This window comes from Fundulus heteroclitus, chromosome 20 (assembly GCF_011125445.2).
Source record: "Fundulus heteroclitus isolate FHET01 chromosome 20, MU-UCD_Fhet_4.1, whole genome shotgun sequence".
Classification (NCBI taxonomy): Eukaryota; Metazoa; Chordata; class Actinopteri; order Cyprinodontiformes; family Fundulidae; genus Fundulus; species Fundulus heteroclitus.
In genome coordinates this window covers 18,483,227-18,498,324 of record NC_046380.1, presented here as the reverse complement: position 1 = coordinate 18,498,324, position 15,098 = coordinate 18,483,227, and the positions used below count along the sequence as shown (strand labels likewise).

The following is a 15,098-nucleotide window of genomic DNA, read 5'->3' as shown; positions in this document are numbered from 1 at the left end:
ATATAAGGTTACCACTGTGCTTACTGACCAATTTCATGTGGTGCAATGCACTGAAAAATATGTTATAATGTGTATGTACGACTTTGGTAAGCAACGAAGCATCTCCGCTCAACGGATATTCGGAGCATTATGGTACACCACCTGATAGGACCCCTGAGTAGTCTACAAGAATGCCTGACTGTAACATCTAAAATAGAAGTGCATTCATGTAAAGGCCCCCACATACTTGGGTGTAGTTCACTCTGCAGGGGTTCACGTGTTCTGACTTCTCGGCGGCAAGAAGTCTTTACATCGAACTGTTTTATATGCGACACCAAGCTTGATACACTGAGCTGCTCCAAGCAGGCGGTCGCAAGTAAGCGCGGCATCACAGTCCCTCTCTGTTCTCACTGAAAGGTGTGCGGTGGGAGCCTGCTGGAAAAGAAACGGCTCTAGGTGTTCAGCTAGCTAAGCACACATTTTCCCATCCATTCTGCTGCTTCGTCCCACTGGCAGAGAGTGTGGGAATTGTAGGAATTTGCCAAAAAAAAAATGTAGGCTATAGTACGCTCAACTATGAAGGGTAAAACGTCCGTAGAGAGTCAGCGCAGCTCACAGTATGCGCACAGTACGCCCGAGTATGTGGGAGCCTTTAAGCAGCCCAACGTACACGCTAGCAACAATAAACCTAGTAAGTTAATTCAAATATAATTCAATATAAAAGTTATGTTTATTTTGGCCTTATGTTAGAAACAGGCCAGTGTCCTACCGACAGAGACGGATAGCTCTCCTTCCCAAGAGAGAGGTGTGTACATGAATAAGCGGAGTGATATTACACATTTGGGAAGAATATTTAGTGTGCCTTATGGTCCAAAAAATATGGTAATAAATCATTAGAACTCAGCTCTCCCAGTGGCCACTTGGATGGACTTTCATTGACTTGTATGCCAACAACTGATTTAAAGTTGAGGCCTAAAGTATTCACACCCCTAGCCGCCGACATATACAAAATATATGAAGGTGGCTAATAACGCTATGATTAGTCGATAATTTCAACAATGCCAATGATTTAAAAAAATCATTGACAGAAACATTCATGCACGATGCATCGTTTAAAATATATATAAACATTGCAAAGGTAGACAGTTTAAATAACATGCAGTTCACTAAGGCTGTGGCAGGGGGCGGTATAAGAGCATCTCCTAACATGACTGCAGCGCCAAGAAATTAAAGTTAGTAAAGTTTCACAAATTACACTTTGTTTGATACAAAACAAACTTTAAGATTGATTTTAGGCAAGAACATGGCTGTGTAAAACCGAAATATCTGCTTGGTTTATTAAGATAAGGCTTAGTTGTGAAATGCTTGTTATGTCCGTTCTTGCCGCAGCTGCAAGCTGAGCAAGCGATAATGCTCATCAGCCCTAGCCTGGCCAGCCAGACTAACTTCTGCTTCTCTTCGATATGGCTAAAGTTAGTCTGGAACTGCTCCCATAGGGGGCTTTTTCTGGGGCGGGGTTAACAGATGCAAAGTAAACCGATCAGAAAAACCGTGGAAGTGACGCATAAAATGCACAAAACAAACTTTAAGATTGATTTTAGGCAAGAACATGGCTGTGTAAAACCGAAATATCTGCTTGTTTTTTTAAGATAAGGCTTAGTTGTGAAATGCTTGTTATGTCCGTTCTTGCCGCAGCTGCAAGCTGAGCAAGCGATAAAGCTCATCAGCCCTAGCCTGGCCAGCCAGACTAACTTCTGCTTCTCTTCGATATGGCTAAAGTTAGTCTGGAACTGCTCCCATAGGGGGCTTTTTCTGGGGCGGGGTTAACAGATGCAAAGTAAACCGATCAGAAAAACCGTGGAAGTGACGCATAAAATCAGACTTCTGCCGTCAACATTTCACAATATAATTCAACATGGCGAGCTGCGATCGAGCAGAGACTAATATGAATAAATGTTTTTAAATCAGAAGTAAGCGCACTAGTAAATGAACGCTCCATAGCGGCGGTCCTCTTGTTTTAGCTGAGGGATTCTCAGTCGCTGCATGTCACTCAACATATAAAGCCAGCCCACGCCTAGGATTGGTTGGTATCAGGATAGAGAGCTCTATGGGAGCAGTTCCAGACTCAGTTCACTGTATAGCAAAGCGAAAGTGAAACTGGGTCTGGTTGGTCAGGCTACATCGGCGCAGCCTCCGGGGGGTGACTGTTTGAAATCTACCTCTGCAATTCAATTTGATGATATCTAACGCTAATTATTGGGTTTATTTTATTTAAGATTAATGGTTGAGATTAAAGTGAAGCTACATGACGGGATAGTTTTATTTAACTTTAATGTCTAACTAGAGTGAGGAAGTTTATTTGGAAATTAATAATTTGCTTGTTTTTAGTATTTCCTAATTAGAGAGAACAATCCTGACTGCAAACATATTACTATGCTCCCCTTTTTTACACTATAGTGTAAAATCTTTTTAAACATTAAGCAATGTTAAAAGCTTGAAGGTCGAAATATTGTTTTAAAAAAATGTTTCCAGTAATTTTTTTTTACCTTGACAGAAATATAAAAAATAAACTAAGTCAGTTAAATTTTAAATTAATATTTTATGGAGGATCAATTATAAAGCTGATAAAGGATAGTGACAAGAGGCAACAAAGAGGCATTCAAATGTGTGTAGACAAGCAACTGAAGTGATGGAGATACAAAAAAAATAATTGTTGTAATCTGTTGTAAGTACTTTTGAAATGCCATTTTTTATGGAACTGTAAATAAAACTGAAAATGTTTATTCTTATTGATACTCCTTTTACTCCTTTTTAGTCTTAGTAACTATTGAGATGTGTATGTCTCCTGTTCTAAATCCTCCTTGGTTACTCCATCAGGGATATTAATATTTTTTGGCTTTATTGTAGATTTTAGCAAACATGATGAGAAAGCTTATGCAGAATGGTGGTGAGCTTGTGATAATGGAATAGAAATAAAAGAGAAAATAAGTGTCTAAAAACTAATTTCATCATTATCTATATGGTCATTACAACATTCAACACTGATATTATAGTGATAAGACTGTATGAGGGACCAGAATAGAGCCTTCCAGAGTTAAGGGGCAATATGGCTAACAGATCTTAGACCTATGGCAGAAAGCTGGGCAGGAGGAGTGGATAGACGTGCAGCAGAGTTAGACATTGGCATATGGGAAGGTGCATAGATTTTAATAAGTTTGGTGAGATATGGGGGGGGGGGGCAAAATCAAAGGCTATCTGTCCATCTCTCCATCCATCTATCCATCTGTAGTGAGTAGCCGTTAGCTTTGCTTCTCATTATTAACATCTTTACTATGTCAGCATGTCTATCCCAAATTTTAACTTTTCTCTTAAAAAAAAGGTACTATAAAAATAAAATTAGGGGGAAACGGATTATTTTGGATTCTAGAAGAATCCCAAAGAAAACAACAGCTACTTTACAAGTTTTTGTTGATGGAAATAAACTTTATGCATGGTTGCTGGTGAAGATTCTCAGTCATTGCTGGTGAAGATTCTCAGTCATCCAGGTCATGGTCATTCCAAAAAAAAGGTAAAAAACAAAGCAACTGGACTTCTTTATGCATGGTTGAAGAAGAGGTTTTTACTTCCTGTTAAAGGGGAGTTTTCCTCCCCACTATTGCTTCATGCATGCTCAGTATGAGGGATTGCTGCAAAGCCATCAACAATGCAGACGACTGTCCCTTGTGGCTCTACGCTCTTTCAGGAGGAGTGAATGCAATCGGTTGGGTTTCCTTAGATAGACATTTTTTGACCAATCTGTCTGTGTGATTTGATTGAATTTTACTTTGTAAAGTGCCTTGAGATGACAGGTTGTGAATTGGCGCTATATAAATAAAATTAAATTGTATGTGGGTTTTTTTAAGAGGCTGAGAAAATTCTCTTATTTTTCATGTTCACAAAACCTTTTGAAAATCCCACTGATTATCTCCAACATCTGCAGTGCCCCAGGTCCAAATCAGCAGCTTTTTTCCCCCATAACTTATAGTTTAGAAATGCAAGATTTGTATTAAACAGAGCCAATAAGATTCCGCCTTGAACCGTGTTACTGAGAAAGTCTACTGCTTATTAGATATCAACACTGCTCAGTAGGAGTGGGGAGGAAAATATTTACACACACTGTGAAAGACAAACATTTTGACAGGTAAATACTCTGCTCTGCTGTGTTTACACTAGATAAGTGCTAAAAATCAACCTTGCTATATCGGACACTCTGAGCGTCTGCCTTATATCCACTAATGGTCATTACCCTTTCCACCGGGACAATCTCTGTCAGCTCTCCTCCTCCTCTCAGGGATCCATCAATGTCGCCACCATACGACCAGCTATTACACAACCCACTGTTACTGCTAGCATTAAAGCCACAGGCGTCGCACGGGCCCGATGAATCACACTCACCCAAACAGCAATAATGAAGCATTTATCTCAGGGTGCATTACAAACCCTGGAAGCCTGGCAAATGTGCACATGGCAGAAGTACGATGAAACAGTGTCAATAACACTGTGCTCAACCATCTGCTCTGCCACAAGACACACATGTTACACGGAAATTGTGATACTGGGATGCAGACACAATAAAACCAAATCTGGGCTCTGCTAAAGTTGCCCATTGCAGGAATTTTATTTGGTTCTCTTGTGTTTTTAACCTAAAAACCTTCCCCCCAAAAGCAAAGCTGATTCCTTTGAGTTCAGGAAGCAATTTTTCCAATTACCATTTAGAGGGCAAATATCTACATAATTTAGAGCCAGAAAATCATAACATCTGAAAAGTATGACGCATAAATCACAATATGCCTTTCTATTGGTTTTCAAAGTGGATTATTCATTTTATAACACACTTTTCTGAAACAAAAAAAAAATCCCTTTTCAGTAACGCCTCCTCCAACAGGAACTAATTCCATAAATGGATTGAAGACAGGGCTTAAAACTATACTGTGCTGAAAACTATGGCTGTAAACAAATACAAAAGCTGTTCTCCTGACAAAAAAAAAGTTAATTTAACAGGAATATGTCAAATGGCTGTAAGGTTAATTACTGGTAACACAAAAAGGCTGTAGCGATCACTTCAGCAATTAAGATCGTCTCTGCAGGAAAAAGAAGAAACCTCCGTGGAAGAGGGACGGCGTTCCCTTCACCCACCAAAAGGCGTTCTCCATTGAAAACGCCTTTTACACACAGGCACAACACAGTTAAAGGTACCCATACCCATATGAAGTTTATTTGAAAATTATTTTAATTTTATTTTCAACAGTGTTTTTTTTTTTTACGTGTGTTCTTATTATTTATTTCTTCTAATCAATCTTTCTTTTTTTCCCCATTTCATGCCTTGCTTAATCGTAGGCATTACGGTGCGCTGGCTGCAGGAGTGATGACAAACTTATTTACTTGACCAAGGGGGGCTTTATGCCTACAAGATCCCTACAGATGTTTTGTTTTCAATGGTTTACTGGGTCTCAAATCCAGTGAATTATCACATAAATCTTGACTTTATGAACTTAAAGTGGAGACTTTATCTTGACCTTTGTTGTGGGTGGCCATTAAGTTACACACTGAGGCTAAGTTCAGTGTTTCAAAAGTAACAACATCACTCTTCAGCAGCTTTGACCAAATGATCGGTCCCTTTGCTTTTTTTTATTTCACAATTTCTTTCACCTCTTTTTACCATTCTATATTGTCTGATCCACTTTGACCTCTTATCATCAAAATGAATATAACAATTGTGGACCTGAACAGCATTTGTTAAATTGATGATACCTGCCTTTAAAAATTGCACATTTTTGAAAGCGTAAACAAAGATGTGGGAGATCATTGTTTTATGCTGTGCTTTTGCAAATATTCAACCTCTCAAGACTCACACAAATGCACTTATGTTGTACAACCAGGCCCAGAGGAACCCGATTAATAATGCAAGAAAATGCAGCTCGTCACATATCTACGTGACGTCAACTTACCGATCGCATCTGCTGAGCTCCAGTGACGTGTTGAAGAACCTTTTCCAGCTCCTTCTCAATGCGTCCAGCCCAGTGAATCATTCTGCAAAAAAAATAAATAAAAAAACAGAGATGTTCATCCCTCAACATCACCACCACCTGTACAGGTCTTCACACAAGGCCTTCAATTGTCACTGCGTATGAGTGAGTAAGTGAGTCTGTTCCCATCTATGTGTAGCTCGTGTTCTGCCGGCAAACTGCCAGACTTCACATTTCCGGTTCCCTATCTGGAAGCATCCTTGTCCTATCTCTGCTAATGTCTAAGTTACTCATCAGCACCTCCTTTGCCCGTCACATCCTACATATATCTATCTGGTCCGCCCTGGCAGGACACGCAGCGAGTCTGTGCCTGTCTTGCCTCTGCTTCGGATCTTCAGCTTCGTAATAAAACTGCACGGGTCTGACAGAAGTGCACCCTAAGCAGGAGCTGATCTCCGTTAGACGGAGCCAAGTTCGGAATTAAGAGATCAAACGCCTGGAGCTCATCAGTGTATATCTCTCGCAGAGCAACAAATGACTTAATGGGTCTAGATTTAGATCATTTTAAATAGGAGCAGGAGCCAACCTGACAACCTGGATACGCGCGGCACGGCTCGGGAAACATTTTAAAAGCTTTCAGCAATCAGATGAATAAATTCTGTCATGCGTTCACCGGCCAGCCACCGTCTGCCAACCTTTCCCTTTCAGCAGCCCGGAGATAACCAATCAGTGGCATCAACATCTCGACACAATGTGGTCGCTTGTCTTTTCATATGATGACAGAAACAAATGTCATCTTCAAATGTCAGATTTGCTCAGATGATGAGAAGGAAGACAGAGTTATTAAACTGCACAAAATTGCCATTCAGCAAATGCGCTGGCAATAATCACCAAGCCACTGCGGGGATGGGGGTGGGGTGCACTGTCAGGAGAGAAGCAGCAGGCCAAAACATACATGCATGCATTATCGGTGTTCATCGTACAAGTTTAAGCGAAAACAAGAGGCCTTCTAAAGAGTGTGCGGAGGGAAATGGGGGCAGGGTGACACTGTGGAGAGGCTGCTTGCTATGAAAAGGTCACCTCGATATGAAATGAAAACAAAATGCTTACAGTGAGAAAAGGCAGAGCAGGACATAGTGAAAATACCAGTGAGGGGAATAACTCTGTCAATGGGTCAGACATATTTAGATCTGATAGATTAAAACCTCAGATCAAACAAGCAATTGGTCGGATATTGGAATTTGGCAATTTCCCACAATTAGCACCAAGTGATGATTAGCAGGACAAATATATATGCTGATCATTAAATGAATTAAAGCTAAGAATGGCCACTGTTTTCAGTCTATAAAACGCATCAACCAATAGAGTGTCCTGTGATGGTGATAAAAAGTCAGTCTGGGCCAGAAAAAGGCCTGATCAATGCATCTCTAATTTAAATCCTTACCATGTGATGTTGGGTATCTGAATAAATATCAAAGCAATTAATCAAGCAAATAATCATATGACAGGTTCAATATGTGCACATGTTGTTGATCAAAGTCAAATATGGTTGGAAAAACAATAGACTATGAGTAAAGATTCATTGATCAACAGCTCATAGATTAAAAATGGGCAGTTTTGCTATGTTTGGCTCTGATTTGTGATTAGCAGGTGAAATATTGATAATTCAGAAGTTTTTTAATCCCATGCATACAAACTAAACACTCTCACCATTTTATATTCACAAAGAGATCAAACAATATTTGTACTTTGCTGCACATTTTATACTAATTTAGGAATATATATTATGATTGGGGAAATACGCTGTGAGGTATAAATCAGGATTTTTTTGCAATTCCTTCATTTACATTGGATTCAAAACTACCTACTTCCTCTATGAATAAACTGCAGCACTCTTATGTGTTATAGCCTTTAGAGTGAATAAAAAAACAGAATGAGGACAAATCTGTATCGTCAGGTCAGAAAAAGAATTTTTGACATTAGATATTTTAATAATTTAAAGGTGCTATATGTAGGCTATTTACTGTAAAAATCAACCTAAATCATTCTCATTTGTCATCTGGGATGTACATAGCATTCCCTATAAACAATCTTTCCTCTCCATCAACAATGTCTTAATCACGTTTTTCTCCTTTCAAACCTAGAGGTACGGTCCGGAACTACTTTGGTTCAGAGTGTAGCCCTTGTGTACTTCCTGGTTCCTGAGCCAATCATATGAGATTTCCCAGGGTTATATGCTATAAGTAGAGATGAATCGATGAATCAACCAGAAATCAGCATTGACCCATTTTCCTTGGTCAGCTCTTAACTATAATTGCCATTTGGATAATTAAAAATACGTTGGTGGTTTTTTTAATGTACATTAAATGCATAAAGCTACAAACTCCCACCATTTTGGTCTATAAACTCATAAACCAGAAAACATGTAATTTGATGCAATGAGTTTGATAAAACAATCATAATTGTTAGGGGCACAAACTTTGATAAATCATTTAGATTTTAATGTATCAATATAGAGTCGATTCAAAACAAATTTCTTCACAAGGCATTACACATAATAGTAAATAAATTAATATAGACTCAAGTCAAAAGATTTAAAGTCAATTATATTTATTTCAATTTGACCTAGTTAGTTTCAAAACAATGAAGCCGAGTTCAGTTTATCATACAAATGTGTAAAATTTGTTCAGTCCAAGAAACCCCTCCTCCTGAATAAGCATGTGGTGACAGTGGACAGATGGCTACATGAAGTCACTGACTGTATAGTAATCCCTTATGCTGAGGATGCATGTGGCGACAGTGGAAAACAAAAAAACTCCCTAATGGTGGAGTTAATAGGGGACAGTGAGAACAATCTTGTAATCATTTAATTTTTCTCTGGATTAAAAAAAATGCTACCATTATCAACATACCTGCAGCTGTGTTTTTTATGTGTTAAAAATTAAAAAAAAATGGATTTGGTCAGCAAGTCAAACTTCGAAAATAGCTGAAAACTGAGTGTCAACCCAGAAAAGTCTTTATCTCTATTCGAAAATCAAACTGATCAGGCTAATAAAAATGAGCATTATGACTTGGTTTATATGCACATGTCGCTGATTGTAAAATATGGCAAAACAAGAGAATATACGTAGAGATGTACCAATTAATCACTGAGAGATTATAATCATTTAGTTTTTCTTTGACTGACTTTGATAAGTGGTTCAATCACTGAAAGATTATTTTTTTCTAGTTCACTAAATGCATCAAAACTAAAAACTCCCACCTTTTTCAGTCTGTGAATGTGCCAACCAGCCAGAATGTACTATGATCCACTTATAGTTTAAAAGAAGAAAATATACATAAAGATTAAAAGGCATGTGCTTTGATACATAAAGGAGATAGTCTTGCGATTCCTTAATTTTTCTGTTGGATTCAAAACTACCTGTATAAAAGAACCTGCCACACTTTATTTCTCCTTTATCTATTGTAGTCCTTGCAATTAAAATGTCAGAAGAGGTTAAGATCTGAAATAGCCAGGAATAGCCTAGTTGGTTGCGCCTCTAATTATCGGGGAAATCTGACTTGTACATTTTGGGGCAATAAATAGTCAAGTAAAATCATTTAAAATGTTCTTATTCCAAGCCAGTTTATCATGACCTTTGATTTTCATTTTACTAAATCAAATCAGAAACATATCCTCCAGTCTCAGATGTGCAGAACTCCTCTTCTAGTACAGCTACTGAGATATCAGGACACGGTTGTTTAGGAAATTATATGCACTACTGGGGCCTGATCCTAAATGCACGCCTTTAAACCTCGTGTGTAATGAAAGCTGCGATATCTTTATAAAACAAAGAAGTTTTCACGGTTCAGCACATTAAAGCCCACTGCGTGCTCTTTGCCTCTTTCTAGTATGATACAGTTGTAGAAAAGCTTCCATTTGTTCCCCGGTGTTTTTTGATGTCTTTCCACCACATTCTGATTTATGCCCGCCCCAACATTATGGTAAAGCAGAAAATGTGATGAAATGAGTTCGGATGGGAGACCTGTGCAGCGGCAGCGTACTATCACTGTGTCCATTCTGCTGCAATGGATCTCATCATTCGCACTGCCACACTCAAATATATATTAGGGCGGGAGGTTGACTATTTTTTGATGTGTGGAAATAACATTTTGACAAGATTGCTGTTGATATTTTACCATCATAGGAAAGATTTACTTTCTGGGAATACGCTGAAAGGGGGGGGGGGGGGGACTGATATCAGAACAGAGTTTTCCACATCATTTAAAAATATAGAAATAACTTCTTCTGCTGGAAACGCACTAAAACATATACTGAAACATCACAGCTATGCAATAACGGCAGAAAATGTGAGTTTTTGGCACTGCTGGGAAGTTAATGGAAGTTCTTCTCCGCTAAAAAAAAAAAAAAACAACCACACAACTCTGACACATTTCCTCAGAAGCTGTACACAAAGACGCGCACATACTTCAATTATCCGGCAAATTCTGACAAACGTAATGTGGGTGACCCAAAACCCAGTTTCTACATCCCAAGAGGTGGCTGAATATAATACAGACTTAAACAAGGGCATCTCAGTCCTGAAGGGGAGGGAGAAACGAGATGTGGTTAAAAAAAAAAAAAAGAAAAAAAAACAGGAATAAGAAATGGTGAGAAGAAAAAAAAAGGCATCAACGCAGAAGCTGTAATTTTTTTTTTCATTAAACGGTAACGAATGCATAAAATAAATTACCTGCAGCACCTTTTTTTTTTTCATTGGGCTTGAACAATCAAATCAGTGATCCAGCTAATCTGAGTCAACTGCAGTCGCACTGAATGTCACCTTGGACGTCAAACTAACAAACCCCTGGAGATTTTCATCAGATAATCCTGCAGCACGCATCAGGAGTCATTTAAATGTGTGTTATTTCTCTGAACCTTTTGCAGCAACGACGTGTTCACATAAGACCAAGACACTTGGAACCAATGTGCTCCACGGAGTTCAGCAGCTGTTGCACTTCTAGAAAAATAAATATATCTAAAAAGACTGACATTTCATTATCAGTCAAGCGGGAATTTTGATTTTTAAGTTCAATGTCAATTAGCTCACGCTCAAATCACCATGTGCACCCTTCAGTGTGAAATCGTTTATTTTTTTTCCAGAGAGAAGCAAAAGGGCTTGGCATTTACCAGAGTTGTGCGAACTGTTCCCCAACAGGTGCACGCTGCAAAAGTCAAGCTGTGGCTGTCTGGCTTCATACAGCTGCTTACTTTATAAATGTGCACAAAGCACTAATCTTCATGTGCTGCTGGCCTTATAAGAGCGTCCGTTTCTCATTGATTTCCATGCCCACTAAGTTTAAAACAGCAGCCTTTACTTATATCCTTAGTCCCACTGTGCGTGTGTATTATCCGGAGGACTTTTAAGCCTAAATCGGATGTTCTCCCACATGCAGAGGCAGCAAAACACATCGTGGACTATATTCCATTTCATCCCCTTAATGTTTCTCAAAAGCTGCTCGGGTGGGTTATTCGCCTGCAGCACGTGTCTGTGTGCACCATGTGGCCATATTTAAAATGATTTTAAATATCGGCGTTGACTGTCTCCATGAAACAACTACATCTAAAGACGCGTGGGGAAGGATGTTGATCACGCTGCGTCAGATGGAGCATCAAGGAGCATCAGTTCCTCCAAGGTACACTGCGCTGCGCACACAGCCTTGTTGGGGGGCCACCTGTCCTACTTCAGCCCTTCCCTCTCCCCTCCTACCATTACACCTAAACAGTGCTTAGTACTTACGTGTAGTGCTGTGGGAAGTGATGGGTCCCGGCTATCGGCGTGGAGACGCATATGATAAGTACAGTTTGTACGGCGAAGAGGCAGAAAACGCCGACCGACTGCGCGCAGATCGCCATTTTCCATTAAATATTCAAGAAACTGGGAGAAATAAGAGAGAGTGTACCGGAAGGACAGTCTCCCTCTCTCTGTGTCTCTTCCAGCTGAGCTAAGAATAAACCGAGCTCCGGAGGAAAGTAAGCGGCAGGGGGTGAACGGTCACCGGACGCCTCTAGACACTTCAGCCCCGCGCGGTGAGGGGCTCAGCCGGAGGCGCACACGCCACGCAGGGATTTGGCACCAATATAAATGATGACAGAAGCAGAATCGGGAGGCGAGGATCGGGGGAAGACGCTCAGCCGCTGTTGCTGATGTGCCCGCCTGGCTGTTGCCTGTTCACGCACTCGCTGTCCTCCCTCTCTCTCCCTCCCTCCCTCGCTCTCTCGCTCTCTCTCTCCCACCTAAAGCGCACATTGGCTCCCCTTTTCTCTGCCGTCTCCAGTGTAACAGCAGCCATACACGGTGAAGCTCAAAGCGACGCCACCGTTCCCCATTACGCTTTCAAAATAAAACTGTTTGTGGTTTCTGGGGCATAACGTCGCGCTAAAAAGTCAGCGCGTACAAGCATTGCGCACTGGTGTTCCGATAAATATATATCTTTTTTTTTTATTCACTTAATGCTCCTACCCAAATTATGATCATATAATGCCTGACTGCGCTTATTTTAACCAAATTTAAAAAGCGGATATTAGAATTGCCTTTATTGCTGATTTAGCTTTGACCTCGTAATAAAAAGGAGCATTTTTAATATTTTATTTTGTAGGCCTGACTTCCTGTATTTTTCCCTCTACCGCACTTGATTCATCTTTTGGCACATAAGAGGTCCTTCCTCCTCCAAGCGGCCCATTCCTGTGCGCTAGACGGGGGCGCGCATCAGGCCACCTCCTCCTCCTTCTCATGCCCCCACCTCCTCTTCCTCTCTATGCGCCGCTGCCTTCTTCACAAACTCTGGATTAGAAGCAGAAATCAAGGCTTTATTTTGCTAATTAGAGGCTCGACTCTAGAGGGGTCTGTTGTATTAACTGGAGTGTAAACATTCAGCAATCACAGGCTGATCCGCAACTACATTTGTTCTACTTATCACATCTGGTCCAGTGAACGAGTTTGAATGGATTCAAGGACAATTAATAACCTTATTTTGGAGCTTTATGGGTGATGTTTCCTTCTATTAAACGCCATTTGGGTGAAGGGGCTTTAAGTTGAACAGATGAGCACAGTTCTTCTGTGTTGCACGTCTTAAGTGGACAGTTCCAAATAGTTACATGTCACTGTATATAACAATGATAGAATTTATTTAGAAGTGCCTTTCAGGACACTCAATGACACTGTACAGCTGAAAGCCAACATACAATAAAATCAAACGTTAAAATAGAAGTACAGTAAGATCGGAGATTAAGACAAATGTATAACGGAATTAATTTAAGGATTAGCTGATCTAAAGAGATGGATTTTCAGACAAGTTTTAAACAATGAAGTGATGTTTTGTAAGTCAAAGGGCAGTGAAATTGAGAAGTGGAGCGACTGAAGGCCCTGCATCCCATGGTGGTAGGACAGAGGAGGAGGCTGATCTGAGGGAGAAGGTCAGATACCCATGGAGGGATGAGATTGTGAATAGCTTTAAAAGTGAGTAGAAGACTTTTGAAAACAATGAGATTTAAATGGCCGCCAACCAACCTGCTGACGACCGGGGTTGACGTGATTGTAGGAAGACGTTTGGGTGATGATGATACGGGGCGGCCGAGTTCTGAACCATCTGCAGCTTGAGAAGCTACAGGTGGATTTAGGGAGCTAAAAAAAAAAAAAGAAGGATGTCACAAGACTGTGGACAAGGATAGCAGTTGAATACGGGGTGAGAGCAAGATGGAGACAATTGAATATTACGAAGGTGAAAATAGGCAGATCGAGTGACATTATGGATGTGGGACATGAATGAAAGTGTGCTGTGGAGGATGACGCCCAGACTCTTAACCTGAGGGAAAGGGGAACGCAAAGAGTTGTTAAACGGGAGGAGAAAACCCATCAGGTTTGTAAAGATTGCGTAACGATCGGTACCCTGGGAACCCGATATGCGAGCCAGACACAGCGTTGTTATTTCTTAAAAGTTTATTAAAAAGGCAAGGCAAGACAAATTTATTTATATAGCACAATTCAGTACAAAGACAATGCAAAGTGCTTTACATGATTAAAATATAGCAAAATAAAACAGAATAAAAGCAAGTAGGAATAAAATGTAGATAGAAAATAGAACATAAAAAACTAGTGGTGTTTCAGTTAACTAGAACAGATGAAGACAATCCTAAACAAATGTGTTTTTAATCTTGATTTAAAGGAATTCAGGCTTTCCGCACCTTTACAGTTTTATGGAAGTTTGTTCCAGATAAGTGGAGCATAGGCACTAAATGCTGCTTCTCCGTGTTTAGTTCTGGTTCTAGGTATGCAGAGCAGACTGGAGCCAGAAGACCTGAGTGGTCTGGATGGTTGATACACTGATAACAAGTCTGTAATGTATTTAGGTGCTAGGCCATTCAAGATTTATAAACTAACAGAAGTATTTTAACGTCTATTCTCTGAGATACAGGGAGCCAGTGTAAGGACTTTAGAACTGGGGTGATGTGCTCTACTTTCTTAGTCTTAGTGAGGACGCGGTAAAAGGTTTGGAGGTGGTGTTAGTCAAGACAGGCAGATGAGAGCAGGACCGGCTGGTAGTGAACGACGGCAGGACTGACTGACCAGATGACGGTGACTGGCTGAAGCAGGCAGACCAGATGATGACAACGGAAGCAGGTTGATGACCAGAGTAACAGCTGAAGAATCCACAGCGAGGACAGAGCCAAAACACAAAGAAGCCGGCAGCGCACACAGGCACTAGAATGACTATACAGTGAGGGCAGGACAGGCATGATGAACACACAAGGACTGGGGCGCAACATGCAGGCAATGAGATGAGACAAGCTGGTGGAGAACGGTAGTGGGAGACAGGTTCAAATAGGCAGAGTCACAGGTGAACTAGCTTGAGCCCAATTAGCACCAGCAGGTGAAACTAATTAGGGTGAACTGAGCAGTGACTGAGGAGAGTGGAGCATGGAATGGGAAAAAATAAGGCCTAGTCCACACGTAGCCGGATATCTGGGAAAATGGATACATTTCTATGCGTTTATACCTTTCAGCCTAAATGACTACATGAAAAAACTGTCACATACGTGCGGCCATTGTTAGATTAGATTAGATTAGATTAGAT

General features: G+C 40.4%; 1 protein-coding gene and 1 long non-coding RNA gene across 7 annotated transcripts in view; both read right to left on the bottom strand.

The window, feature by feature from the left end:
- cacna2d2a (calcium channel, voltage-dependent, alpha 2/delta subunit 2a) overlaps window positions 1-12,257 on the bottom strand; it is a 248,431-nt gene extending 236,174 nt beyond the window's left edge. For 4 of the 5 annotated variants that reach the window (XM_021321935.2, XM_012873335.3, XM_036152026.1 and 1 more), the window contains exons 1-2: window positions 11,765-12,257; window positions 5,967-6,048 (exon numbers count right to left, since the gene is read on the bottom strand). In XM_021321935.2, coding sequence (XP_021177610.2) covers window positions 5,967-6,048; window positions 11,765-11,880 — 198 coding nt within the window. In that variant the 5' untranslated portion in view covers window positions 11,881-12,257. The remainder of the gene's footprint in view (window positions 1-5,966; window positions 6,049-11,764) is intronic. The other variant, XM_021321937.2, reaches the window with a different exon arrangement.
- A 954-nt stretch (window positions 12,258-13,211) lies between these two features.
- LOC110369187 lies at window positions 13,212-14,784 on the bottom strand. Of its 2 annotated transcripts, none has more exons than XR_002428788.2 (3): window positions 14,591-14,784; window positions 13,535-13,648; window positions 13,212-13,428 (listed from the first exon to the last, which is right to left on the bottom strand). It is a non-coding gene; the product is annotated as an uncharacterized LOC110369187 (long non-coding RNA). The 2 variants fall into 2 exon arrangements; XR_002428789.2 differs by having other exon boundaries at window positions 13,535-13,628.
- Window positions 14,785-15,098: the final 314 nt, after the last annotated feature.